Here is a 25,789-nt window from a genome sequence, read left to right on the forward strand (position 1 = left end):
CAAGAACAGCTTGGTGAAAACACAGACCCAGTTAGGACACTGACAAGGACACCTGCAGAGAGAAAATCCAGCCAGATAAAGTTACTATTGTGTATTTGGGATGTAACGGGGTGCATGGGTTTAGCTTGTCTGAGAAAGCTTTCTAAAACAGATGAAAAGGGAAAATTTAGAAGATTATTTAATGCATCTTCTATTATGCATGTTCTTTCTGCAGGGAGAGAAATTAAGCTTCTGAAAAGTGACTCTGTAGCCATCTCCCAGTAACACATCCTGCTGAGACAGCAGCAAATACAAACACGAGGCTTTCATGCGGTGCTACTGCTTTATTATTTCCTCACACACAATGTAAGCAAAATGGTTAAGGAAGAACAGCGATACGGATCTGATGGTGCACTTCATTCCATGAACCTCCTAACAGAAAGGTTCCCAAAGGAAAAACTTAGTTTTTTTAAGGGGAAAGAATGTATCAGTATTTCTTCAAAACTCATATATAGTTATTTTCTTTGGGTGAATCTGCATTCTCCAAGATCTACCTGAAGCTCTCACATACACATAATGTATTGTCGGTGCTGTCCTCATCGTGCTGCTACTAATAGAGGAGAAAAAAAAAAGTCAAGTTTCCATTTTTCACACCCGTTTCTCAGCACTCCAAGGAAAAGCTCCACATCAGCCTTGAGGTTACATCGCTCAGGTGTGACAGAAGGCTCCTCCTGTTCACAGGCACCTATACATCCATTGCCATGTAGTGCAATCGCTGAGGTATGTTGAGTTTGGCTGTTGTCAGCTTGCTGCCTGTTTTTATAGTATTATTTTTAATCCCTATAAGTTTGGGTTTATCATTCCCATTCCTTGGCACTCAATGATGTAGGTATCTTTACTGGGATCGTCCTCTTCTGATTTTGTCACAGTAAATTTGGCCTATAAAAGGATTAGAAATATATCACTAATGAAGTTATAACAGACATAAGATTAAATATTCAGTATCTGACGCCAAATAAATGTATTGCCACGTGTTTATGTCTATTACAGCTTTGACTGATCTCATTAAAAACCGCTTCAGTAAAGGTAGTGAAAGTTATCTAACCATGCTAAAGGCATTTAACTCCAAAGTAGATTCATTTTCTACAGGTAACCCCCCATATAAACATTGTAGGAATTATTCTATCATCACCCTTGTCCTCCAGGATGGAGGGGGCGGGGAAGGCATAGCCTGTTGTGTCAATGAGCAGCTGGAGTGTATGGAATTCTGCCTAGGGAAGGATGACAGACCAGTCGAGAGCTTGTGGGTCAGGATTAAAGGGAGGGCAGCAGCAGGCGATGTCACTGTAGGGGTCTGCTACAGGCTACCAGATCAGGTACACACAGATGGGAGCAGCCTTGCGCTCGCAGGCCCTTGTCCTCATGGGGGACTTCAACGACCCCGATATCTGTTGGAGGGACGGTACGGCCCGGCACAAGCAATCCAGGAGGTTCCTCGGTTGTATGGAAAACAACTTCCTCCTGAAAGTCATAGAGGAGCCGACAAGGAGAGGTGCCATGCTTGACCTCGTGCTGACCAACAGGGAGGGACTGGTTGGAAATGTGATGCTCCAGGGCAGCCTTGGCTCTAGTGATCATGAGATGGTTGAGTTTGAGATCCTCAGGACAGTGAGAAGAGTGTGCAGCAAGCTCACTGCCCTGGACTTCAAGAAAGCAGACTTTGGCCTCTTCAGGAACTTGCTTAGTAAGGTTCCATGGGATATAGTCGTAGAGGGCAGGGGGGCCCAAGGCTGCTGGTTGATATTCAAGGATCACCTGCTCCAAGCTCAGGAACATTGCATCCTGACAAGAAGGAAATGGGGCAGGAAGGCCAGGAGGCCTCAATGGATGGATAAGGAACTGCTGACCAAACTCAGAAGCAAAAAAGAAGCTTACAAGAGGTGGAAGAGAGGACAGGTGGCCTGGGAGGAATACAGAGATATTGTCTGGGAAGATAGGGATCTGGTCAGGAAGATAGAACTGAGCCTGGCCAGGGATGTCAGAGATAACAGGAGGGGCTTCTATAGGTATATCGCCAACAAAAGACAGACTAGGGATAATGTGGGCCCTCTCCAGAGGGAAATGGGAGACCTGGCTACCCTGGATTTGGAGAAGAGACCAATCTTGTTCAACATCTTTGTTGGCAACATGGACAGTGGGATTGAGGCGCCCTCAGCGAGTTTGTGATGGCACTGAGATGTGTGGTGCAGTCCACACGCTGGAGGGAAAGGATGGGATCCAGAGGGACCTGGACACGCTGAAGAAGTGGCCGATGCCAACCTCATGAAGTTCAACCAAGCCAAGTGCAAGGTCCTGCCCCTGGGTCGGGGCAATCCCAGGCACAGCTACAGGTTGGGCAGAGAAGTGATTCAGAGCAGCCTGAGAAGGAGTTGGGGGTGTTGGTCGATGAGAAACTGAACATGAGCCGCTTCAGTGTGTGCTTGAGCCCAGAAACCCCCCGTGTGCTGGGCTGCATCAACAGGAGTGTGAGCAGCAGGTCGAGGGAGGGGATCCTGCCCCTCTGCTCTGCTCTCGTGAGACCCCACTTGCAGCACTGTGTGCAGTGCTGGTGTCCTCAACATCAGAAGGACATGGAGCTGTTGGAGCAAGTCCAGAGGAGGCCACGAGGATGATCAGGGGCTGGAGCACCTCCTGTATGAAGACAGGCTGAGAACATTGGGGCTGTTCAGCCTGGAGAAGAGAAGCTGCTGGAGACCTCAGAGCAGCTTCCAGTGTCTGAAGGGGGCTACAAGGATGCTGGAGAGGGACTCTGCATCAGGGACTGGAGCGATAGGACAAGGGGTGATGGGTTCAAACTGAACCAGGGGAAGTTCAGGTTAGATCTAAGGCAGAAGCTCTTCCCTGTGAGGGTGCTGAGGCGCTGGCACAGGGTGCCCGGAGAAGCTGTGGCTGCCCCATCCCTGGCAGTGTTCAAGGCCAGGTTGGACACAGGGGCTTGGAGCAACCTGCTCTAGTGGAAGGTGTCCCCGCCCGTGGCAGGGGGTTGGAACTGGTTGATCTTAAGGTCCTTTCCAGCCCAAACCATTGATTCTATGATTCTGTAATCAAGTTCAGCTCACAATACCTGCTAAACCGCATTGCCTTGTTACTTGATGACACCCGATGGGTAAAACTTCCTTAGCTCTTGGACTCACCTTTGTCAGCTGCTCTGCAAAGTGTATAGCCGTCTGCGTATGAAGTGTAATTGGTCCGCTTTTCACTCTGGACACCCCGTTTGCTAGCGCCATAAAAATGATCAGCTGAAAGGGAGGGAAAGGTAATTATTAAGTAACTCTTCAGATCGTAGGAACTTACTGATTTAAAAAAAAGGAAAAGTCTGTAGGTGTAAAAGTGTGGTCTGCCAAGTTTCAGAGAAGCTCATGATGCTGATTGTTAAGAGTGATTTAAGGTGCAAGCAGCTCGGAAGTAGTAACTGTAATGCTTATTACAGAAGGCCTGCTTCTTTTCCACAGTGGAGTTTGCCATTGAACTCCATTGCTACATTCAGCTTTGCTCTCCCCTACCCTCCCGCACCCAGACCCCAGATTGGAGCTTACCTTCGTGGAGGGAAAAACTCAGGAAAAGGCTTTTTAATTCTAACACTTTCTGATCACATACTCACCAGACAGCTATTTAAAAAATACTCGATTTACAAACAGCACCATGACAAGTACTCTGAAGAGCATGATAGAACACTGAGCAGCTCCCGTACATACTGATTTTAGCTGTGGCATGTTTCTACCAATTGTACTGTGCACACTTTGGGAAAAGTAGGATGGGCCCAAGACCTAAATGCTTTGTACTATGCTACACAATAGTAACGTGCAGCCAGGTGTTTACAGCTAAGAGGTAATGTCATCCCACCTCGAGCAGCCCAAGATTCTCCTCAGGCTGTGCTGTTGAAAATAGGAAAGTGCAGGGTCTTAATTCCCCAAATGAAGTTAGGTGAGCAAGACAAACAGGAGCACCTCCTAGATGTTCTGTTCTCTAATAGCTGCACTTAGTATCATTCTTCATATGTAACCAGGAGCTATTTTTACTCCCCTACATGGAATGCCAAATAGAAGCAAATTCCTGCCTCTTTCTTCCATACCTAGTAAGAGTTACAGGAAAGGAAAATTCAAGGGTGTTGGTGCAAAGCCAGGAGCATCTGTGGTTCCTAAGAACTCTATGTTATTTGCTAATCCCAGCAATGTTGTGACCACACCTGCAAACCTCCTAAAACTTCTAATTATCAAATAATGATGTAAAGCCTTGCTTAGCTGTGGAGATAAGAGTCTAACTTTGAAATCCACATCTCATTCTTTCTCTGTTCAGATTTATATTCCTTACAAGTAATACAGACATGTTCTTGCTACTTCAACTTCAAGCAAACACACACAGGAGCCTTACTTGGTCTTGCAGAGAATCATCCACAGTTCCACCATGTTTAAGATTCCTAAGCAGCATCTCGGCTGCTTCAATGCCAACCTTGTCAGAATTCTTTCCTAACAACAGGCAAATCCAGAAGATTAGGATGCTGCCAATCATTATTTAACATTTTAAAAATACAGAAGGAAGAAAAAAGCAAGAATTTATCAACTTTTTAAACCTTATTTCTATGCTTTTGCCTCAAATATCTGCTTAAAAAACCCCTCCCATCTGAAGATGACATATAATTCATATTTCCTAAGCAGTGTATGGTTAGGAGAAACATTTTATTCAAACCACTTAAAAGCAAAATCACTCTGTTCCTTTTAATCTAGATACACATCTAGATTTGCTGTTGGACAAAAACTTCACAGTTAAATCACAAAGACTGTATGTTTTTAAAGTCCAGAAGCATTTTCAACTCAGTGATCCTTAACAATCCATTCTGATAACAGGTAAGTTGAATAATTCTGTTCTTTTGTTACTGCGCAGAAGCAGCTTAGTAGAAAGTGTAAGATTCTATTTACTAGAAATGCTTAAAATCCACTCATTTCCAGTGTCCTTTATTACTAAACAACACCCATTTAAAAATGCAACACCCAAAGCATCAGCTTGTTGAACAGATTATACTTGAGATTCCTATTTATTAACAGTACATGAAGTTAAATCCCAAAGAGGTATACCTCATGGAATTCTTACCTCTCTTGCCAAGTGATGACCCAGCTAACAAACAACCCGTTGAAGTCTCTGCAACAACACTAAACAGAAACCTCAGAATCAATATTAAGAACAAAATCACTTGCATTACACCTTATCAGCTATGTAATCACAACCTAGCTGATCAACCAGCAAGATTACATGTATCAATAGCAAGTTTGGGCTCATCTTACATGATTCCACTTCCAGTCCCAAAGGCTTGATCATCAGGTTCTCGAACAGGCTGAATGTTAATGTAAAGATCTCTGATTTCTTTTCTGATGCATCTCACTGCTGCTGCTGCCATGTCTTTTGCCAGCTAACGAGAGGTAAAAACATTCATTAAATTACACAACTATAGTAATGCTTTTTCTTTCAGTTACATTACAGTGAATTATTGCAGTGAACCACTGAAAGAAGGGGCTACTTTATTAACAAGAAAAACAAAGGACTGTTATAAACCCCTACAAGCAAGCACTGAACATCATCTGTTCTGAGAATTTTCCCTCAAAATTAAGGTAACATTAAATGCCAAAAAAAATACAATTATAGTGACGTATGTAGAAGCTTCAGTATCACCAGAAATTCATCTTTTCTCCATTCACAGGGGGAAAGATTTGAATTTAGTCTTGATTATCCCAAGACTTATCGACTGTAAAAAAACCCCAAACAAACAAATGAAGAAACCCACCCCACAACATTATGTACAGGATATACTCTATAAAATATCAGATATGAAATAATAGTTTTAAATCACAGGCAGGTGGGGGCTTATCCCATACTTGTGACTCTATCATAGCCAATATTCATAGGTTTGGAGATTTTAAGACCAAAACCAGCAGCCCGCAGCTGTTCAAAAAGTAACTCAGTTTCTCCTCTTCCTTCCCCTACTAATTGCTAGGCTGTGTGTGAGGAGCCTTAAGGAGATCCTACCACTCATTCTCTGTGAACAGAGACAGGACAGGAATAATAGAAAGAAGGGGGTAAAAAGGAGCAAATTTCCATCTATTTTATCTTTGGCTAAACCTACCTTTGACTTGTTCTCTCTAATACCCTTAGCAATGGTTGAAAAATTTCATGCAGTCTGATCTCTGCCTATTACATTGCACCGTAAATCCCATAAATCTCTGAACAAGGGCCACGATTTCAGATTTAAAATAATCCACCTAAATATTAATGACATGTAAATGAGATATGAGATACCTGTCAATATATGCTAAAGACTTTTGAACAGTCACAAGAAAGATCAAGGATACCATCCTCATTTCCTGTTGTAGCTGATACCATATTGCTAAGCAAGACATGCATTTCAGAAATGTCAGAATAATTGAAACCATTTAATAAGGCTACTTTTAGTCTGTACGTGAAAGACTGCAGAATACAGGAAGAGTAGAGGTATGCTAAGTAGATTGCATGCTATTTTATATAGATATATATGAAGTTAGATACTATCAGAGCTATTCTGAGCACTTACTTTTATAGGCAGTGCTCCAGCAACAAATGCTCTTCCGTATATCTTTGTCACTGTGCCACGTTCTGTTAAGTTTATTGGGCTCAACTCTTTGACTGGTGATATCTGGATTACAACTTCACCTCCTCCCTGAGGATAGTAGCCCCTGTTTAGAAAGAGTCATCAGATATAATTAAATGCAAAGATCACAAGGCAACCAAGAAAAAAGACAGAAGGCTCTTCATGTATTTCATCATACATTTTTATGTTCTCTGTTGAATTTACATGATGTGCCTTAGAAATCTGTATAATAAAATTACATTCTCTGACAGTATTACCTCATAACACACATCTTAACTACCTGATGCCAACATAATTGGCACCTCAGGAAAAGATCAGTAGAGTACTGCCTGTTCAGCATGCACATGCCTCAGGGGCAGCCCACAGGAAACAGTACCCAGCAGCTGAAGTCTCAGCGATGAGAAAAAGACACATTCATCACATGGTGACAGTGCACCCGGGGCAGCTGATGCAGATTAGTTATATATTATAAAATCATTCCTCAGCTTGACCGAGGGCACCTCGTGTGTGTGCCTCTGTGCTCACACACTGGTTCAGCAAGGCCTGCCACTGCTACACGTCTCCACAACTCACCTCTTCTTTATGTCGCAATTAAATGTGAAATTGAACTTTTCAACTATTGGCTTGAAAACCTGAAAACCAAGCAGATATAAAACCACAAAGTGAATCTATTTTGCATTTATAATTCCCCACTATTTTACGCAGTCTTCCAAAAAAAAAAAAAGAAGAAAAAATTAACACAAAGATTTCAGTTACATTATAAAAATAAAGAGAGCCAGTCTCATCCATGCAGCTAATTTGACATTCTTCATACTTCACTCCGAATGACACCTTGTGCAAAAGTATTTTCTTATGGAAAGAGGAAGAGAAGTTCTTAACAATTCACTGCACTTCTAGAATAAAGAATGTATTTTAAATGAGGTTTTCTTTAGTAATTAAAACCAAACAGACTAGTTAAAAGCAAACACTAGGGAATCCCGTGAAACACTGGTTGCCCTCTACATAAGTACACTAATACTGTTACATTCCCATGACGAATTCCACAGTTACAAATAAACTTGCAGTAAGAGGAACAGAAATACAGCAGTTACATTTCATATTATGCATGAAAGATGCACCAAGCCAAAGAAACTTTTCCCTACCATGACTGTGTAGTCTATCTGAGGAGCCATCTCAGCATTAGTCCCACCTTTTAAATGAAGTTCTGATGGAGAAGCAGCAAACAGCACACAGGGCATTGCTACCTGCATCAGGAGACACACACTCCTAAAAACAATCACAGGACAGTTAAATGTTGTGCAGTCATGATCCACAGAATTCCACAGCATATCAAAAGCAAAGGATTTTCCAGAGCCTTTACGTAAATATTTGATTTCAACATTATCTATAAGCTTACTAATCTCAAAAAATACCAACTTAAAACCTCCTGTCATTAGCAAGCCTAAACATGAAGGGTTTTGTTTCACAATAATCGTGTCTTTAATATTCCTGTCTGAAAGAAAAGTCATGGAGCTCTCTTAGTGATGGGACTGTGAAAACAATAGGCTTAGCTAGCAGGCTGCAAAACCAGAAAAGGCTTAGGCAGCAGTTTTAACATTGTAATACTTATTTAATAACAAAATATTCAGAGAACTACAAAATTGCTTAGAAGTTGGTCATGCTTCTGCACAAAAAAATCCAGGGGTATAGAAAATCTGCATTTAGATACAAGACTCCCCTGCCATTGAATCTCTCCACATTTCATAGATAATAAAAAGCTTCCAAAAGGAATTTTCCCAAAGCAATTTCGTTCAGCAAAACCAAACAATTATCTCACAGGGGTTTCAAACATCAGTTTGAGTTGTGAAAACAGTAATCGCCACTGAACTGAAGGAAACATGGTTTTGTTTCCTTAAGGAACTTCCAAACATTTATGAACTTTACTGTTTTTCTTTGTTTCTTTTTCCTTCTTCTTGTGCTTAATTACAAATTCTGCTGCGCTGTTGTTTACTTAAACCTTTCTTGTTAAGTACAAGGCATCAACTTGGTGGTTTATACAATTGCAGCTCAGAAAAATATTTCTCTTTACTTAAAGGGAACTTTAACTTATGCCTAACCTGCCTTATGCTTCCAAACAACTGTTCACCTTCCATAGCTAAACCCATTTACTCTGCTTTTCAACAGATTCCAAGAACAAAGAGCCCAATATTGAAATAAAGGAGAAACACAGGCACAAAGAACCATGGATAGAATATGTTTCCAGTTCCCTAGTATCCTATATCATATCATTACATGTGTAAGTAAAATCCCAACATTTACTTTATTCTATGGTGATTATTTCAGATCTTAAAGATTTTAGATACTTATCTAATTTTGATGCATTTGACCTGATATGTCATGTACTAATGTGAGAAAATAATGGATAAAGTTTTAAATACATGGGCAGCTGGTTTTTGCTTAACATTAACCAAGTGTTCAACTTATATATCAATTGAAATTCTAAAGCTATTACACTTGTATGTACTTTATTCATACATGTCGCGCCTGCACTAAAGGTTCTTTGGTCACATATATGTGGCTCAGGCAGCACAGATTTTGGCTCATTACCCATGTATTAAAGTTGGGGGTTTTCTTCCCTGCTCTTTTGTGATCATTTTAAAGTTACCAAAATGTCTTCTGCCATAATTTTAGACTCATGAAAAGCAGTTAAGAGCAGCCACTGCTCAGTCATTATCCATGTACAAAGACATACCCTGCTGTTTTTGTATCTGCGATGTGGGTTCCACCTTTGATCTTCCCGGGAGTGAAGGTTATTTCTGTTGAGCCAATTTCTCCGCCTTCCAGCTTCCCCTCACATAGATCTCGAATGATCTCCAATCCAGACAGATGCTGAGGCCTTGGAGTGACAATACAAAGTTAAAGATATGTGCAAGAAGACTACGTACTCACGTGGCATTAAAAGAACTACTAAACACTAACTAATAAACACTATAGGTTCAAATTTCAGATCAAATTTCAGGATCCAAAATTCGATCTGGTTCCTACAGTACTTCTCCCAAGTTCACAGGAGCCAAAGGAGCAGCATTAGAATCATAGAATCAGCAGGGTTGGAAAAGACCTTTAAGATCATCAGGTCCACCCATTCCCGAGCACCGCCAAGGCCATCACTAACCCATGGCACTGAGGCCTCGGCTACACGGTGTGTGAACACTTGCAGGGACGGTGACTCCAGCACTGCCCTGGGCAGCCTGTTCCAATGCCTGAGCACCCTCTGGGGAAGGAATTGTTCCTAATCTTCATCTAAACCTCCCCTGGTGCAGCTTGAGGCCGTTTCCTCTTGTCCCATCCCTTGTTCCTTGGGAGCAGAGACCAGCCCCCTCCTGGCTCCACCCTCCTGTCAGGCAGTTGCAGAGAGCGATAAGGTCCCCCCTGAGCCTTCTCTTCTCCAGACTAAACCCCCCCAGGTCCCTCAGCCGTTCCTCATCACACTTGTGCTCCAGGCCCTGCACCAGCTTCGGTGCCCTTCTCTGGCCCCGCTCCAGCACCTCAATGTCTCTCTTGTAGTGAGGGGCCCAGAACTGAACACAGGATTCGAGGTGCAGCCTCACCAGTACTTGGACAAAAATGCAGTGGGATAACGATGGCAATACTGAGTGGGAGCCCAGCCAGTAACTGTTGCCAGAACCACAACAGAGCCAACCATTTTGCTACGGATCTGTCTTGCTGTGCTTGCATTTCCATTCGTTTCATCTAACTTGAACAGGAAAATAAACCTAACTGCTCTTAACACCATCCACTCGGTGAACCACGTTTTGCTGAGGCATTACATGACCTCAGCTGTATTTCCTGGTTCATCCCGTACACTCTGCTTAGCACCATTGAAAATAACTCTGGAGACGCTCGCGGACTAGGGGCCCGAATGCTCTCGCCGGGAATGCCCGATTCATTCCCGAGCCTTCCTCCGCGCTCGGTCCTTCCACGGGAGAGTCACAGGCGGGTTTCCCGGCCCCTCTCACAGCAGTGGGAGCACACGGGGTTCGTTCTTGGAAGCCCTTCAGACAAAAGCCATGCCCGGGAAGGCCTCACACGCGCCGCAACGCGGCCCCGCTGCAGGCGCCCGGGACCGCCGCTCCCCCGGGGCCGCGGCGGACGTGAGGACGCGGGAAGGGCCGTTACCTGAGGCCGGCCTGGCTCCGCCCGGCGCGGATCCGGCGCACCCGCAGCGGCAGGCCCAGCAGGCAGCTCAGGGCCGTGGACACTCGCAAGATCTGCCCGCCCTGCACGGAGAGACGGCTCGTCAGGCGCTACGGCACTGCGCGCCCGCCCGGCCGCTGCCCGCCGTGGGGTAAGGCGAGGCGAGGCCAGCCCGCCGCCGGTGCTCACCCCCTCCATGATCCCGCCGTCAACCTCCACCCTGTCCCCGTCCATGGCCGGCGGTGAGCGGAGCGGTCTCTCGCAGAGGCCCCTGCCGCGCCGGCGGGATCCCAGCGGGGTCCTGCAGACGGCGAGCCCCCGGCGGAGCAGCCCCGCGGTGCGACGGAAGAGCCCACGATGCGCTGCCGGTGCCGGTGTCGCTGCCGGTGCCCGGAGCAGGCGCAGAACGGAGCCACCGCCCCGCCCGCCCGCCGTGGGCTGTCAGTAGCGGCTCCGCTGCGTGAGGAGCAGCTGCCGGGTCCCAGCGCCCGGACAGCCGCGTAGCGGGTGAGAAGAGCGACCACGTCCCGGCTCAGGGACCCGGAGGGAGCGGTGCCTTTTCCCCGCCCCGCGCTCCGGCCCCGCCGCCGCCCCCCGCCTGGTTGGCTGCGGCTGCCGCGGCCGGCCCCGGTTGGCCGGTCGGTGGGAGGTGTGCGGCGCGGGGGGGCTGCCGCTGGCCGGAGCAAGATGGCTGCGCTGGGCGCTGTGAGGAGCAGCGGCCGAGCTGCGCGGCGCCTGGTAAGGGGAGTGGGGGTCCCTGCGCTCCCGGGTGGCCGTGAGGGGGGGGCACAACGCGCCGCCCCGGCGGCGGAACCCGAAAGTCCTGTTGTTTGCTTCCCGCCGGGAGCCAGCAAGGACCCTCGGAGCAAACATGACACGTTCGCGGGCTCGCCGCCTCCCCTCAGCCCTGCCGGCCGGTGCTCCCCCGGCTGCCCGCCGCCCGCCTGCCCGCCGCAGCAGGTGACGGTGCGGCCCGCAGCCCGTCCGCGGGGCACAGGTGACGGGGCGCCCGGCCCCGCGCTGCCGCCGAGCCCCCGGGGGCCGGAGGGTCCCTGCTCCCAGGGAGCCCTGCACACCTTCCCCCGCCGCGCTGTGCCCCCTCAGGGTCCTGCCCCTGCCCCATGCTTGCTGTGAAAGAATCGTGTGCCTCCTGTAGTAAGCCGCTGACAGACATCCTTCTCCTCTGTTATTTCTTAGTCATCCGATTGCATTGCCTGTACATTACACTGCCATCGCCTCTCCTCTGCCCCTTGGCATACCGGCTCTGCACAGAGGCGGTGTAGTTACACACACAGAGTCATGGAATCATAAAGTAACAGGTTGGAAGGGATCTGCAGGATCATCTCGTCCAGTCTTTCTAGGCAACGCATGACCTGGACTAAATGTCCCAGCACCTTGTCCAGCATCATCCCATCAGAGTTGCACGATTTCATATGGGCATTATATCCTGACAACATGTAGTTAGTCATCTGGCTAAACATTGCGAGAAGAGAAGCTGTAACATTAGGCTGGACTTTGGGAATTCAAGGCACAATAACTCTTTTTCGGCTGCCCTAGTACAAACCATATGAGTAGGGAAGATGGAATAAGGGGAAATGTATTTCTCTGAATCCCAGGAGCCTTGATATTTGTAAATTAAGTAGCTGAGACACCTTACCATACTTCAAGAAGTGAATCTTTGCAGTGGGTTGGACTAGATGATCTCCAGAGGTCCCTTCCAACCCTGGTGATTCTGTGATCCTGTAATCTACCTAGTTCCCTTTTAGGACGCTTACAATCTCGTACACATACACCACCATGAAGACTTACTTCATGCTTTCTTCTGCCTTCTTGTATTATTATAATCTTGCTCCCATAGTGAAGAGTGTTGGTTTCCAATTATGTAAATGCTGTTTTCTGGAATGTCAGGAAAACAAGCATCTTTTAATAATAATAATCCAAGGGAGAACAAAATTAAGGGTCAGTTCTAGTTTCTACTATTATTTTGCTCTTAATAATAATTCTTGTTGTATTTTGAGAGCATAGTGTTGAGGAATTTATTTCAGTGATACTTTTGTAATTAGCTAGTTTTAGGCTACTAATTAAGAATAATGAAATAGCAGAATCTTTTTAGTTTTCTTTCTAACTAAACCATCCGGAGGGAGATGCTGATAAGATGAAAATGCTCATCTTATCTATGTGCATGCCGAACTCTAGAATTGGCGATTTATTTTGTGCATTTCCTGCAAGCACACTTTGAATTTGCTAGATACTAATCCTTTTGTGACCATCTACTGTGAAACAGTGACAAGATTGAAGGAATAATATCGTTATTATAACATTAAAGGGCTTTGTATTAATATTCTCAGTACTTTTGTGAACACTTTTGTTAGCAAGAGGAAGAAAGAAAAAGTAATGGCGGTTGTCCATGGGGCTGTAAGTTGAGAAGGAGAAAAGAAAGGAGCCTGGGGAGCTTTGTGTTAAGTAGAAGGGAAATAATGATTCTCTGGACATTAGGACATGGTGCCAAGCTACCAAGACATTGGGTTAGTATACAGGGAACTATATACTCAGAGATACAGAATATATATGCAAAGCATCCAATTTAAGTAAGTGTTCAGTAAAAAGACTCAATGTGACAGCAAGTCAAAGGAATTCTGTAGAGGGAGTATCCTTTAATGTGAAGTCATTGCCTTTGAGCACAGACTATTCAATTTGATTTTGAAATTCGGTGTCACTTCACCAGGTAATTGATTGCCTACAGGGTGTGTAAAACCCATTTTGTTTGGAGGCCAGCAGTAGATTTTCATAGAATCACAGGATGGTTTGTGTTGGAAGGGACCTTAAAGCTCCTCCAGTTCCAACCCCTGCCACAGGCAGGGACACCTTCCACGAGAGCAGGTTGCTCCAAGCCCCTGTGTCCAACCTGGCCTTGAACACTGCCAGGGATGGGGCAGCCACAGCTTCTCTGGGCACCCTGTGCCAGTGCCTCAGCACCCTCACAGGGAAGAGCTTCTGCCTTAGATCTAACCTGAACTTCCCCTGGTTCAGTTTGAACCCATCACCCCTTGTCCTGTCACTCCAGTCCCTGATGCAGAGTCCCTCTCCAGCATCCTTGTAGCCCCCTTCAGACACTGGAAGCTGCTCTGAGGTCTCCACGCAGCTTCTCTTCTCCAGGCTGAACAGCCCCAATGTTCTCAGCCTGTCTCCATACAGGAGATGCTGCAGCCCCTGATCATCCTCGTGGCCTCCTCTGGGCTTGCTCCAACAGCTCCATGTCCTTCTTATGCTGAGGACACCAGCACTGCACACAGTGCTGCAAGTGGGGTCTCACGAGAGCAGAGCAGAGGGGCAGGATCCCCTCCCTCGACCTGTTGCTCACACATTTTTAGTATCAGCGGTGATTTAGAAAAGCACAGTTGGCTTCTTTTTAAGGAAAGAACCAGAACTGAACCAAACAAGGGAAAGGCAGTTCTCCAGTTTGCATACAGCTCCCATGTTGTCTTGGTTCAAACCCCAAGCCTTACTCAATCAGATACCAGTGGCTGATGTGTCCTCAATATCAGTGAGAGGCTGGAGTGGGCTCTCAGTTTCTTTTCACCACAATAACTCCACACGTTGAAGACTGGCATAGGAAAGGTGCTATTTACTGTGGCGTTATTGTCTTTAAATTGTCATGTGGTGTAATAGTGGTGACATAAACATAGCTGCCATGTGCTTGTTGGGGTTTTATTGCTATATTTTTCCAGACATTAAGAGATGTGGATGTGTGTGCTGTGGGTATTAGAACTAATTTTGCCTTTATATGCTTTTGTTATTTCCTTATTCAGCATTACACAGAAAATAGCATTATGATGATTAAATACTGAAATTAATAAGCACAACCTCTTTATTTCATAGCTTTTAATTTTCCCTTTGTTAGAAAGGAACACTGTTGTGTGAAGAGATTGGGTGCTGTATTACTGCTTTCACATACTAGCACACCGACCTTATAGTAGAGAATGTGCAGAAAACCAAATCAATGCAGTGATTTTGGATTATTCCTACAGTATTGAAACTCTTCTGTAACAAAACCAGTCTGGTTTTTTTTGCAGTGATATTACTAATTCACTACCTGCATTGGTTACCAAATGTTAAAAACACATGGGAAGCATTATGAAACTTCACGTTTAGAAATAGTTTTACAGATCTGATGTGCTCCTTGTGATCATCTTCGCAGGTAAATATTAAATGTTTTCCATGTAGGGTCATGTAAAGAGAAAAGAGCCTTATTGTAAGCCTGGGACAAAAAGGTCATGTTTGACAAAAAGAAAAAGTAGCCATGGACTGAAGTGAGAAGAAAAATAGAATTAAAAATAGGAGAAAATAGGCTTGTGAAGATGTACATTATATACTAGTTTTGTAACTGAAGGAGAATTTTAAATGTGTTCATAAAATAAGACTTGTCATAGCTTAAAACTATCATTTTACCTGATTTTTTAATGGTGAAAATTGTTCAGAGAACTAATAAAAAGGATTTACTGTTTGCTCATTACAGGAATGAGAAAAATACTCATTCTAGAGCAGAAGATCAGTAGATACAAGTAGCGGGCAGCTGAAAAGTAACTCAGTATAACTTTGTTGTGTCCTTTATGGTAGATTGTCTTGTATAAACATTTGTTCCTGAAAGAAAGGTGATAGTAAATAGAATAAGTAAATAGAACTTATTCTATTTACTAGATAGTAAATAGACTAAATAATACAGAAAATGTGATCATTGTCACTTTAGAATGGTTCCACTTTCTGAATAATCTGCTTTTTTAAAGCGTAATATAAAATCAAGTAGTTGAACAATTTGGGGGGTGGGGAGGGAAATCGCGAAGTTTCATTTGTTCTGTAATAACTGGAATGATTTTTTAAGTTGAAATGAACTCTCTCATGCAGGTGTGCTGTTTTCTGGCCCCTCTCAGAAGATAATTTCTAAATTTTACAGTTTTGAGGTACATTGTAGCACCTGAATTTATTTTTTTTCATATCTCTAAATTAATTAGAGATAATATCCACAGATAAATTATTTTTGTTAATTTTACAGCACTCTAAGACAACATAACACCAGAATTACATTAGCTTTAAGAAATCTTACTAAATAAGAAAGGGTCTGAACTAACTTCTGTCGAGTTGAATGATAAAATGCCTGTTTCTGTCAATGCAAGTGCTACTGGCTTTGCTTTTGACCAAAATCATGACTGATTACGTGATGCTTTAAGCATCAGGTTTTGCCTGAAGAACCTTTCCGAAAATTCTATTGACCCTTTAAGTTGATTTCTGGATAAATACAATTGTAACCATGAGAGAAAACCATCTCACGCTCACGTCCTTAAAAAATGGCATTAAAGTTCATGTGAAATGGTGTTTACTTGAAGATGATTGCCTCTGAGATATTAACAGAAATAAAAGGGCAACTGTCTGTGCCCTTTGGTGGGAATTCCCTTTGCAATCAGTACTTCTGATCAACCTTTGGTTGGAATAAGAACTGACAAAGGAAAATCCACTGATTTTTCCTGCAGGCTAGGGGACCATTCCAGCATCCATTCTGGATAAGAATATTTCCAATGGCAGATGTAGTTGATACTATGTATGCTTTCTGTGTGTGTGTCCTGATGAAACTAATTGTTTGGAGAAACAGTAGCAAGTGTGAATCTCTCACAAGATCCTGGCATGATTTTTGTTAACTGGTTGTGTTATTGTGGCTTTGATTTCCCCATGTGTTTTGTTGGTGAAAGAAGTTAAAACCTAGCAAAGCTTATGCTAATGTAATGGTCATTGTACATTCAGTGTAATTGTGTTTCCCTAAGAACTTCTCTTATATAAAGTGGGATTAAACTATTTTAGTGCTACTGTTACATCAGGAATATTGAATGAGCTCTACATTCCTCAGTCCATGGCATTAACACTGAAGACTTTTCTCCCCCAGGTTTGCATTCAGCGGGTTAGATCGTGCAGCAGCGTTCGCTTTATAAAATCAAAATATGTGTGCGTGTTTGACAAATCTGCCCTCAAGTTTAGTCATCAGCAGCGATTATTCAGAACATCTGCTGGTAATTTTTTCATCATAACATTTCTTTTACTTTGCTATTTGATGAGTGTTACGTTCGCAGTTTGTATATGACTGGTGTGTAGACTGTGTTTGATGCTTTCGGAATGTCTGTCTGAAGTATTCAATATTAAACATGCTGTATCTCTGGTTCATCTATTTTAAGTTTCACGGGGCCAAATTGTCCAGTTTAAGCTTTCTGACATTGGAGAAGGGATTACGGAGGTGACTGTAAAGGAATGGTAAGCTCTACTTTTATAGAAATACACTAAGAAATGAGCAAGTGGTTTAACAGCTGTATTATCAGTTATTTATCTGAGAAGATGTTTTCTGGATTACTAGTGAAGTTTTTCAAGTTTAATTTTCCCATTTTAAACCTTGTATACACTGAGCTTTACATTCGGCTTACCTACAGTCTCATTTATTTGAGAGTGGAAGAGGTGGAAGGAATGAGATGCCCTAACTGCACTTGTATATAGGCTTTCCTTCAGTGATGAATGTTTTCAGAGTGCAAGTTGGTCTGTCTTTTCTTATACTTACTTAGGCTGAAGTTTAGAAGCAAATGCCTACTCTGGAGAATCCACATCATTTTATCCTATACCCCTTCTCTATCGACTTTAGCAAAAGATTTGAACATTAAATTGTTTGTAAAAAGCTAGTGATGAATGGATTAAGCAAAATCAAAGTGTATAGTGAAGGAAGGCAGTGTTGAAATGCCTTGCTTTTTGTAGAAATAGGTGAAAATATACTGATCCTGGCAATTTGAAACTAAGAACTTCATTAGATTCAGACTAAGCTGGGCTTATTTTTATTTTTAGAGGGCTTATAATCTGCCAAGAAAACTCTGCTTTACTAAAGTAATAGTAAAAATCCATGACTGATGGTATCCTAAATCATTATGTCATTTCACACCACAAAGGGTTCTGCAGCAGTCAGGCGAAAGGTATATAGCAAATGGGCCCATTATGTAGACTCTGTCTTCCTATCTGGAATGCATTTTCAAGTTGTGGGCATGTACAACTGATCGGAAGAATACACAGCATGGATTTTTACACTTAACATGTTTTTTACTAGCCCTTTTCTTTTAGGTATATAAAGGAAGGTGATAGCGTGTCTCAGTTCGATAGCATCTGTGAAGTACAAAGCGATAAAGCTTCCGTTACCATCACTAGTCGTTATGATGGCATCATTAGAAAACTCCACTACAGTTTAGATGAAATTGCTTATGTTGGAAAACCACTGGTGGACATTGAAATCGATGCTTCAAAAGGTATTGTAAGCTGGGCTTTTCTCTCTCATATTGTGTGTTTGTTGTCACAAAGCCATCAGTGGCAGTTTACTTTTTCCTCCTGAAACTCTTAAAACTGATCTCTCTCTCCCGCCCCCCCCCCCCCTTTAAAAAGTCAAGAAAATTAAGTAGAAAAAGCTGTGATATTTTATTAGGATTTACAATCTCCCTATTGAAAATTTAGCTTAAGCAGCAGCCTTTAGCATGCTATGTTCCCATCCCGTCCCAATGTTAAAACCCTCATCCATCATAGAATTACAGAATGGTTGAGGTTGGAATTTAGGAAATGCTTATAATGTAGTGAAGTTAATTTTTCATTTGCAGGTGTTGCCCCAGCAGAAGATGTTGTCGAAGCACCTCCTATGTCTCATGAAGAACACACTCACCAAGAGATAAAAGGTCACAAAACATTAGCAACCCCTGCAGTTCGCCGTCTGGCCATGGAGAACAATGTAAGTTTGCTGAATCCTGCTACATTTTATCCAGCTTTTATACAGCAGTTCAACTGACAAGGAGAACATGGATCTAGAGGAGAGTACAGTGAGAAATTACTTGTTTCCAAATACATTTCGAATGTGTAAAACCTGTTGTAAAGATGAAGAGGATTGTGCTTTCTGATGATTATGGTAGATAGAAAAAGAATTACTGGCCTTAAAAAGCAGCTGAGATGCTTTAGGCTGGAGATTAAGAAAACCTTTTTAGAATAAAAATCAAAAGCCTCAGAATAGATTCCTGGAAGAGAGGAGGGAGGAGGGAAAATGGAATCTCAGCTTTAGCTACCTTATTCTGTTTTTTGGACTTGTATTAGAGCAGAGGATGTACTAGGTGAGTGTTTCTGATTCTTTTTATGCTGTGAATCTATGAATATTCCTTTGGCTTTGAAAGCTCGTGGTGCATTTTAGGAGAAAAATAAATAAGCAGAGAAAATTCAGTGACAAATAGCTTTCCTCAAATTAATCATAGAATCAAGTAGGTGGGAAAAGACCTTTTAAGATCATCAAGTCCAACCATTACCCCAGGACTGCAAAGGGCACCACTAAACCATGTCACTAAGGGCCTCATATTGATCCTGGGAGGTAATTAAAGGTAAGTAGTATTCATAGTTCTTGCTTAAAGTATGCAGGTGGGCACCTACTGAGCCTTCTGGATGATTTGAACAGTGTTGAGTACCTGATAAATCATAGAAAGGGAAAGAAAACTGTAGCTCTGTTAGATCAATAACTGAAATAATTTTTATCGTAGCTCACAATATATTTTTATATTGCTGTAAAACAAAAGTGTCATAGCTTGTTATGTACTTTTCAGATTAAATTGAGTGAAATTGTTGGAACAGGGAAAGATAACAGAATCCTTAAAGAAGATATACTCAATTACTTGGCCAAACAAACAGGAGCTATTTTACCTCCATCACCAAAGGCTGAAATTATCCCACCTTTTCCAAAATCAGAGACTGTGCCAGCTCCTCCAAAGGACAAAGCACACAAAATTCCTGTGCCTGTTTCCAGACCCATTGTGTTTTCGGGAAAAGATAAAACTGAACCTATAACAGGTAAATAATGAAATATGAAATCTTGAGACCAAGCTCCCAGTAGACTAGCAGTAAATGTTGCTCAGTGTACAGATGGTTCTTTTTGATGGGAGTGTGTTCCATGTTACTGTCATGCAAGTATGTGATAGGAAAATATGCTCTATTCGAAGGTGTTGCATGAAATAATAATTTTATGAAATAATTGTCCATGCTTTGGTTGGATGGAATTGGGCTGAAAATTGCATTTGCTCATTTTTAATCTGTGGTTCTCCAATGTGTGCTAAAAACAGGTAAGAATTCTGAAACACGTGTGAAGTAGGAATCATACAATTAGTGGCAAAGTGCTGTGAAACTGAGGGTTTATCAGTGCTTAATACGATTCAGCATACTTCAGCATTCACACTTCTGGAGAAGCATGCAACAAAATAATAAAATAAGAAAAATCACATTAAAAGAGGAAAATAAAAAGGTTTTTGCTTGCCTTTCAGGCAGTGGTTATTTGGAACGAGTAGTGCAGATTACTGTACTATGATGTCAAATACATACAACGGAGAGATATGCAGTTGTATATCCTGAAATATTGCAGTTGTAAAAATTGAGTTGCATGGGCTGAATAACTGTTGACCTTAAAGTGAGCTTCACCTTGTCCGTCCTTTGTTGTGGTTTGGTTTGAGTTTTTTTAAGTTGTGTAATTTGTTTAATGGAAACAAATAACTGAAATTTCACCATAACTTGCCCGAAGCTCGTTTTGTTGGTTTAAGAGGTGAGTGAATATTTTGCAGGTTTTCACAAGGCAATGGTAAAGACAATGAGCGCAGCCCTGAAGATCCCCCACTTTGGTTACTGTGATGAGATTGATTTGACTGAGCTTGTGCAGCTGCGAGAAGAGCTGAAACCTCTAGCCCAAATTCGTGGAGTTAAGCTTTCCTTTATGCCTTTCTTCATAAAGGTGAGACCTGCAGCAGAGCACTTATGGAGTACTTATGCAGATTTGGTCAAAATCTGATCAATGGTTGTTGTAAGTTTGGAGCACCTCTCTATCATCTGAATAATTACAGGGCACAAGTAAAGTCTCAACTTGTCTTGGTTATTTAACCACTGATCAGTTTACTGTTGGAATTGTAGTTAGGGCTATTTTAATATCATGGAAAGTCTTTTAAATATTAGTGGGGAGGGATAGAGCAGATAAAGCATTATTCGTGATGGGGGTAAGCATCACTCGTTGTGTTACACAAAACAAATTTGGGAAGCTGTCAGTATTTTTTATGAGCTCAATTAAAATAAACCTCATGTGAAACGCATCATTAATATCGTTATTATTCTTATATCTTTGGTCAGCAGTGAATCCCTTAGGTGAATCAGGATGTCTCTCCTGTTGTTCAGAAGACCGAATACTTGCACTCATTTAGTTGCCATGGTTCCATTTCTAACTGTTGGCATCAGTGAAGGCATTGAATGCATAGCTTAGTCTGAAACTTCTGGTGATGCTATTTCAATTAGAGTGCTAAGTAAGCATTTATTCTGCTCCCTCTCTTTAGGAGAAATTAATATTACTTCCTTGAAATAATTGTCAGCTAAGTGCAGAGCTGAGAATGATGTTGCTGCTGAATCTCGTAACTTTTGTCTTGGAATATTTGATTTGAATTGTGGAATGGAAATAAATGCAAATTCAACTTCAATTGTACTTGGGAAAGGGATTATCACTCTTCATATGTCTGTCTGATATATATTTGGGTTTTGTAAGTTGTCTTTTTCTTCTGCTATCCTAATAATGACAGAGTACCAACAGACAAGTTTAGAAGAGTTTAAGCCAAATTTGATTGCACTGAGGAAATCCATATTGTTGTTAATCTAAATTGTCTCCCACCCTTCCATCCTTTCCATGCAGCTCTCCAATTCTAAAATACAAAAATCTACCTTTTTTTGTTTTTCTTTTCAATTTAACAGGCAGCCTCCTTGGGGTTATTGCAGTATCCCATTCTTAATGCTTCTTTGGATGAAAACTGTCAAAATGTCACATATAAGGTTTGTAAACTACCGATAAAAGTTGTGAGCAGAAAACCTAAACTAACAGCTAACAAGGGCTTTTCAGAATGCCCAAGTTCATTGCAAGAACCAAAATTGCAGTGTTGTGCTGGAAAATAATTTGTGTGTCATAGAATCCCAGATTGGTTTGGGTTGAAGGGACCTTAAAGCTCATGCAGTTCCAACCCCCTGCCACGGGCAGGGACACCTTCCACTAGACAGGGACACTACCAGGGATGGGGCAGCCACAGCTTCTCTGGGCACCCTGTGCCAGTTTTTCACCAAAACTGTGGCGTTGTGCTAGAAAATAATTGGTGTGTCCAGATTCTAAGATTGGATTTGATTTATTATTAATTTTATTTCAGTAGTTTCTTCAATGAGAGCCACTTTGTTATTTAGGCTAGCCTCAAAAATGCATATTAATCTAGTGATTTCTTATTTTTCACCCGAAGATGGGCTAAGCATTTAAAATGAGAACATATAAATTCTAGTGCTGTTTTTAGTAATGCTCAACCCTTATGTATTAAACTCATATTTTAAACTCAGCTTTGATAAAAATGAGTTCATTTTCACACAAGGTGCTGAATTGATTCTTCTGGGCAGGGAATTTTTTCTTAAGTGATGTGTACATGCCCCTTGCAGTACAAGCTGCTTTTGTGCTGTTTATCAGTATCTCTCAGATGAATCCTTATCTATTCCTTATAGCAAATGAAAGGCAACTCAGTTTCCTTTTAATGTTAGCGAAGTGGTTAAAACCTGCTAGTCATGTTTTGTTACCCATGTAGTCATCCTAAAGTCAAATATTTGCAGTTTGAAATTGATTCCAGGATTTTGTATTTGTCAAAATAAATTTGCACTTTGCAGATGTGAAAAGCTAATAATTAAAACTTTACATCCCCTTCTCCAGTCAAAGTTGTATAGAGGAGTTGCAGCTCCTACTACAGACAGCACTTTCTAACTTAAAAAGATACATAAAGAAGACTTATTCAAGTGCTTTTTTATAGAAAATAGATTTTATGTTGACTGCTTATGTTAATGTCCACTTAATGAAACTCGTTGCAGGCTTCGCACAATATCGGAGTTGCTATGGACACAGAGCAAGGTTTAATTGTCCCGAATGTGAAAAATGTGCAAGTCTGTAGCGTGTTTGAGATTGCTTCTGAATTAAACCGCCTACAGTCCTTGGGCTCTGCGGGCCAGCTGGGAACCACTGAGCTCACGGGAGGAACATTCACCCTTTCCAACATTGGCACAGTAAGTAGAGGAAAAATGGGAACTTAGGCTGAAAGCTGAAATAAAAACCTTAGCAAAGTTTAATATGCATTGAACAAACCCTGTGGCAATTAATGCAAGAGGCGATCTGCTTAAAACAAAGGTAGTTTCATTAATATCCCTGGCTTTTGCTTTTCTAGATTGGTGGCACTTACACCAAACCAGTGATACTGCCTCCTGAGGTAGCTATTGGAGCACTTGGAAAGATACAGGTATATTCACTTTACCTCAGTGATGTGAGTGTTTAACTAACTAAGGTCGTGTGTAATGAGAATGTCTCTGTTTTGTTTTTCTTACATAAATATTTCCTCTTTATGTTACAGAAACTGCATGGCTTGTGACTGAAAAGTTTTGTGATGTTTTTAGATTACTGTGATGTTTTTAGAGACATCAAATGTCTAAATAGAAGGCTCTTATGCCAAAGGTTCAGATTTGTTTTCTAGAATCCTGTTACATTACACTCACGTCTATGTTTAGCCTTCTAGTGAGTAAGAAACAACATAAGTAGATTTTTACAGGTTTTGCAACATGCTGATAGCATTTTTGCTGTCATCAAGGAGAAAACATGAGACTAAAAAAGTATTCTGATAATGAAGTTTAGTTTCATGAGCCAGATAACTGAATTCATACAGCACTCTGCATGGAGAAAGGTGTTTCATATTTCCTGAATTTCTGGCTTTAAATCTTTAATACAGACATTTGAGATCACTGCTGGAAATGAAGTCGATAGTAAATTAAAATTACTTTTTCTATGTTCTTCCTGCAAGCCTTTTGTTTAGAGAATGGTTTAAGAAAACCTTCACTTTGAGCACTAACAGTGTAATAAACTCTTCAGGAAGAAACTTTTGAGTCAAGAAAGGTCTTTTTCTGCTTCAAGTGTCTCCATGATGGTGGAAACAGGATATGATTGTTTATTATGTAGGTTTGCAATATATCCTGATCTGCAGCACAAGCAATAATGGGAAGGCCTTTGTTTTTTCAATGGCCGTACTGCTGTCTGTCTAACGTAGCAAAATGTTTAGATTTAGATTGACAACTTAATGGTAAAAGAAATACAGCTTTGTTAATGCAAGTATTTCCTTTTTCTGGTTTTGATTTGTAGGTTCTTCCTCGGTTTAATGGAAAAGGTGAAGTATTCAAAGCACGGATAATGAACGTGAGTTGGTCAGCGGATCACCGCGTCATTGATGGAGCCACGCTGGCCCGCTTTTCCAACTTGTGGAAATCTTACTTGGAGAACCCTGCTTCCATGCTGCTAGACCTTAAATAAAGGAAACCCAGGCTGGAATATGCCTTTCAACTTTGTCAGTTAGACTGAATAATGACAAAAGCTGGCACTGCTAGCACATGCCCTTTGCTACGCACATTAGTATATCATATTGTGTGGTTAAAAGTTCCCAACAGCTGCTATCAGCCTATCAGTCATTACTTTTTTTAATTAGTAGTGCTGTAATTTCTTCTACAGCAGACTTCAAACTGAATAGATCATGGTGCAACTTCTGATTACGGTGATGGAATGAATGTCTTTATTTTGCCTTTTCTAATACATATGGTTGTGAGGCTGGTGTGACCGAATGACGCTGATCTACACCTGCAGTATTTATAATCTGATTAACCTGTTTTGAAGGGAAATACTCATAATTCTTCCTTGTTGGACACATACATTTATTTTAACAATTATTATCCAGATTTCCAAAAGAAGTTATGCAAAAATAATATACAAATAAAATGCCTTTTATGCTTCTGCTGTAAGATGTCCAGAGAGCTTTTTGTTAACTGAATAAACCTCTCAAGTCTTTTGCTAGTCCACTTTTTCCTGGCAATTACTTGCACAGGTACTCTTTATCAAATTAAGAGGCCATATTTATTGAAATGTTTACTGATAACATTTATTGATAACTGTCAGGACCTTAACACTCTCTAGAATATCTTGTATTTTTATAGGCTGGAAGTAGCTGCAGGCCTTAAATACCTTCCAGTTATTTTTGTTTCATATAGAAAGCATCTGTCTGTTAAAAAAGAAAGAAAGAAAAGAAAAACCCGAGGATCTCATTTGTTTTTCTGTCCTTGGGAAAGCCTGACAGGAAGCAGAACGTGTTCTAAAAGCTTGCGTTGTGCATTGGTGTTCAGGTATTAGAGTTTGACTGATTAATCAGATACAACAAAGAATTAACATTAAAAAAATCACTGTGTCAGATAAGGACTTTTTAAACTCTGATATGAGGCACATGATGAACAGGTTTGAGTTAGTGCCTTCAAACAGGCAACAGTCATGTGGCTTTAAGGTAAACTAAACAGACGACAAGGTTTGCACTGGTGATTTAAGAGGAGAGATGAAGAAAACTGTTGGGTATAAATTCCTTCTAGAAACTTAAGTTGCAAACAGACACAAGAAAAGACAGTTGCGTGGCCTTAAAAATGAATTTGTGAGGCACAAAATGGACATTTTCTCCTTTCTTTAGATACATCAAAAATTGCCTCTACAGGAGCATTCTCCAAAATTGTAGACCAAATTTGTCGATGGCATTAGCTGTGAAGATGCAAGACACAAGCTACCATAGGTAGAATCTCTGCTATCCTTCGTGCTGAGACCGAGCAAGAGGAAAGCCGGTAATGTAGGGGAGGGAGCATGGGAGCATACATGTAAGGTGCTATTTATACTTCTATTGTGGTGTAAAAGTCTTTTATATCTAGGTCATTTCTTGCGAAGTTTGACTAATATATCGTGCTTATCACATATTTAAGTTTTATCAGATTTGTTTATTCCTAATAAAAAATTAAAGCCGCAAAGACTTG

General features: G+C 41.8%; 2 protein-coding genes across 6 annotated transcripts; one reads left to right on the forward strand and one right to left on the reverse strand.

Moving 5' to 3' along the window:
• Positions 1–308: 308 nt before the first annotated feature.
• RTCA (RNA 3'-terminal phosphate cyclase) lies at positions 309–11,398 on the reverse strand. Its single transcript, XM_030493545.1, has 11 exons — positions 11,018–11,398; positions 10,811–10,911; positions 9,387–9,530; positions 7,798–7,921; positions 7,229–7,287; positions 6,599–6,740; positions 5,319–5,443; positions 5,128–5,186; positions 4,411–4,505; positions 3,174–3,278; positions 309–918 (listed from the first exon to the last, which is right to left on the reverse strand). Exons 1-11 carry the CDS (start codon positions 11,060–11,062, stop codon positions 820–822), a joined length of 1,098 nt encoding a protein of 365 aa, XP_030349405.1. The 5' UTR covers positions 11,063–11,398; the 3' UTR covers positions 309–819.
• DBT (dihydrolipoamide branched chain transacylase E2) lies at positions 11,251–25,783 on the forward strand. Of its 5 annotated transcripts, XM_030493539.2 has the most exons (12): positions 11,495–11,566; positions 15,731–15,786; positions 16,761–16,884; positions 17,047–17,122; positions 17,969–18,150; positions 18,493–18,620; positions 19,474–19,717; positions 20,479–20,645; positions 21,644–21,721; positions 22,784–22,975; positions 23,134–23,205; positions 24,096–25,783. In XM_030493539.2, the coding sequence occupies exons 6-12, from the start codon at positions 18,531–18,533 to the stop codon at positions 24,261–24,263; spliced, it is 1,011 nt and encodes a 336-aa protein (XP_030349399.1). In that variant the 5' UTR covers positions 11,495–11,566; positions 15,731–15,786; positions 16,761–16,884; positions 17,047–17,122; positions 17,969–18,150; positions 18,493–18,530; the 3' UTR covers positions 24,264–25,783. The 5 variants fall into 5 exon arrangements, with proteins under 5 accessions (XP_030349397.1, XP_030349400.1, XP_030349401.1 ...); XM_030493537.1 differs by lacking the exon at positions 15,731–15,786 and having other exon boundaries at positions 11,251–11,566; positions 24,096–24,745; XM_030493541.1 differs by lacking the exons at positions 15,731–15,786; positions 16,761–16,884 and having other exon boundaries at positions 11,477–11,566.
• Positions 25,784–25,789: the final 6 nt, after the last annotated feature.

The sequence above is a fragment of the Strigops habroptila genome, chromosome 8, assembly GCF_004027225.2.
Source record: "Strigops habroptila isolate Jane chromosome 8, bStrHab1.2.pri, whole genome shotgun sequence".
In the NCBI taxonomy this organism is placed as follows: domain Eukaryota; kingdom Metazoa; phylum Chordata; class Aves; order Psittaciformes; family Psittacidae; genus Strigops; species Strigops habroptila.

What these genes read in the sequence shown, in the direction of transcription:
- RTCA (XM_030493545.1), bottom strand. Translation starts at nt 11,062, where the DNA reads ATGGACGGGGACAGGGTGGAGGTTGACGGCGGGATCATGGAGGGG. An exon ending in GCAGATACAAAAACAGCAGG is followed by an intron (nt 7,922 to 9,386) that starts GTATGTCTTTGT and finishes GATTGTTTTTAG; the next exon opens with GAGTGTGTGTCTCCTGATGC. An exon ending in AGATAGACTACACAGTCATG is followed by an intron (nt 7,288 to 7,797) that starts GTAGGGAAAAGT and finishes CTTGGTTTTCAG; the next exon opens with GTTTTCAAGCCAATAGTTGA.
- DBT (XM_030493537.1), top strand. Translation starts at nt 11,516, where the DNA reads ATGGCTGCGCTGGGCGCTGTGAGGAGCAGCGGCCGAGCTGCGCGGCGC. An exon ending in GTCTGGCCATGGAGAACAAT is followed by an intron (nt 18,621 to 19,473) that starts GTAAGTTTGCTG and finishes TGTACTTTTCAG; the next exon opens with ATTAAATTGAGTGAAATTGT. An exon ending in CCCTTTCCAACATTGGCACA is followed by an intron (nt 22,976 to 23,133) that starts GTAAGTAGAGGA and finishes TTGCTTTTCTAG; the next exon opens with ATTGGTGGCACTTACACCAA.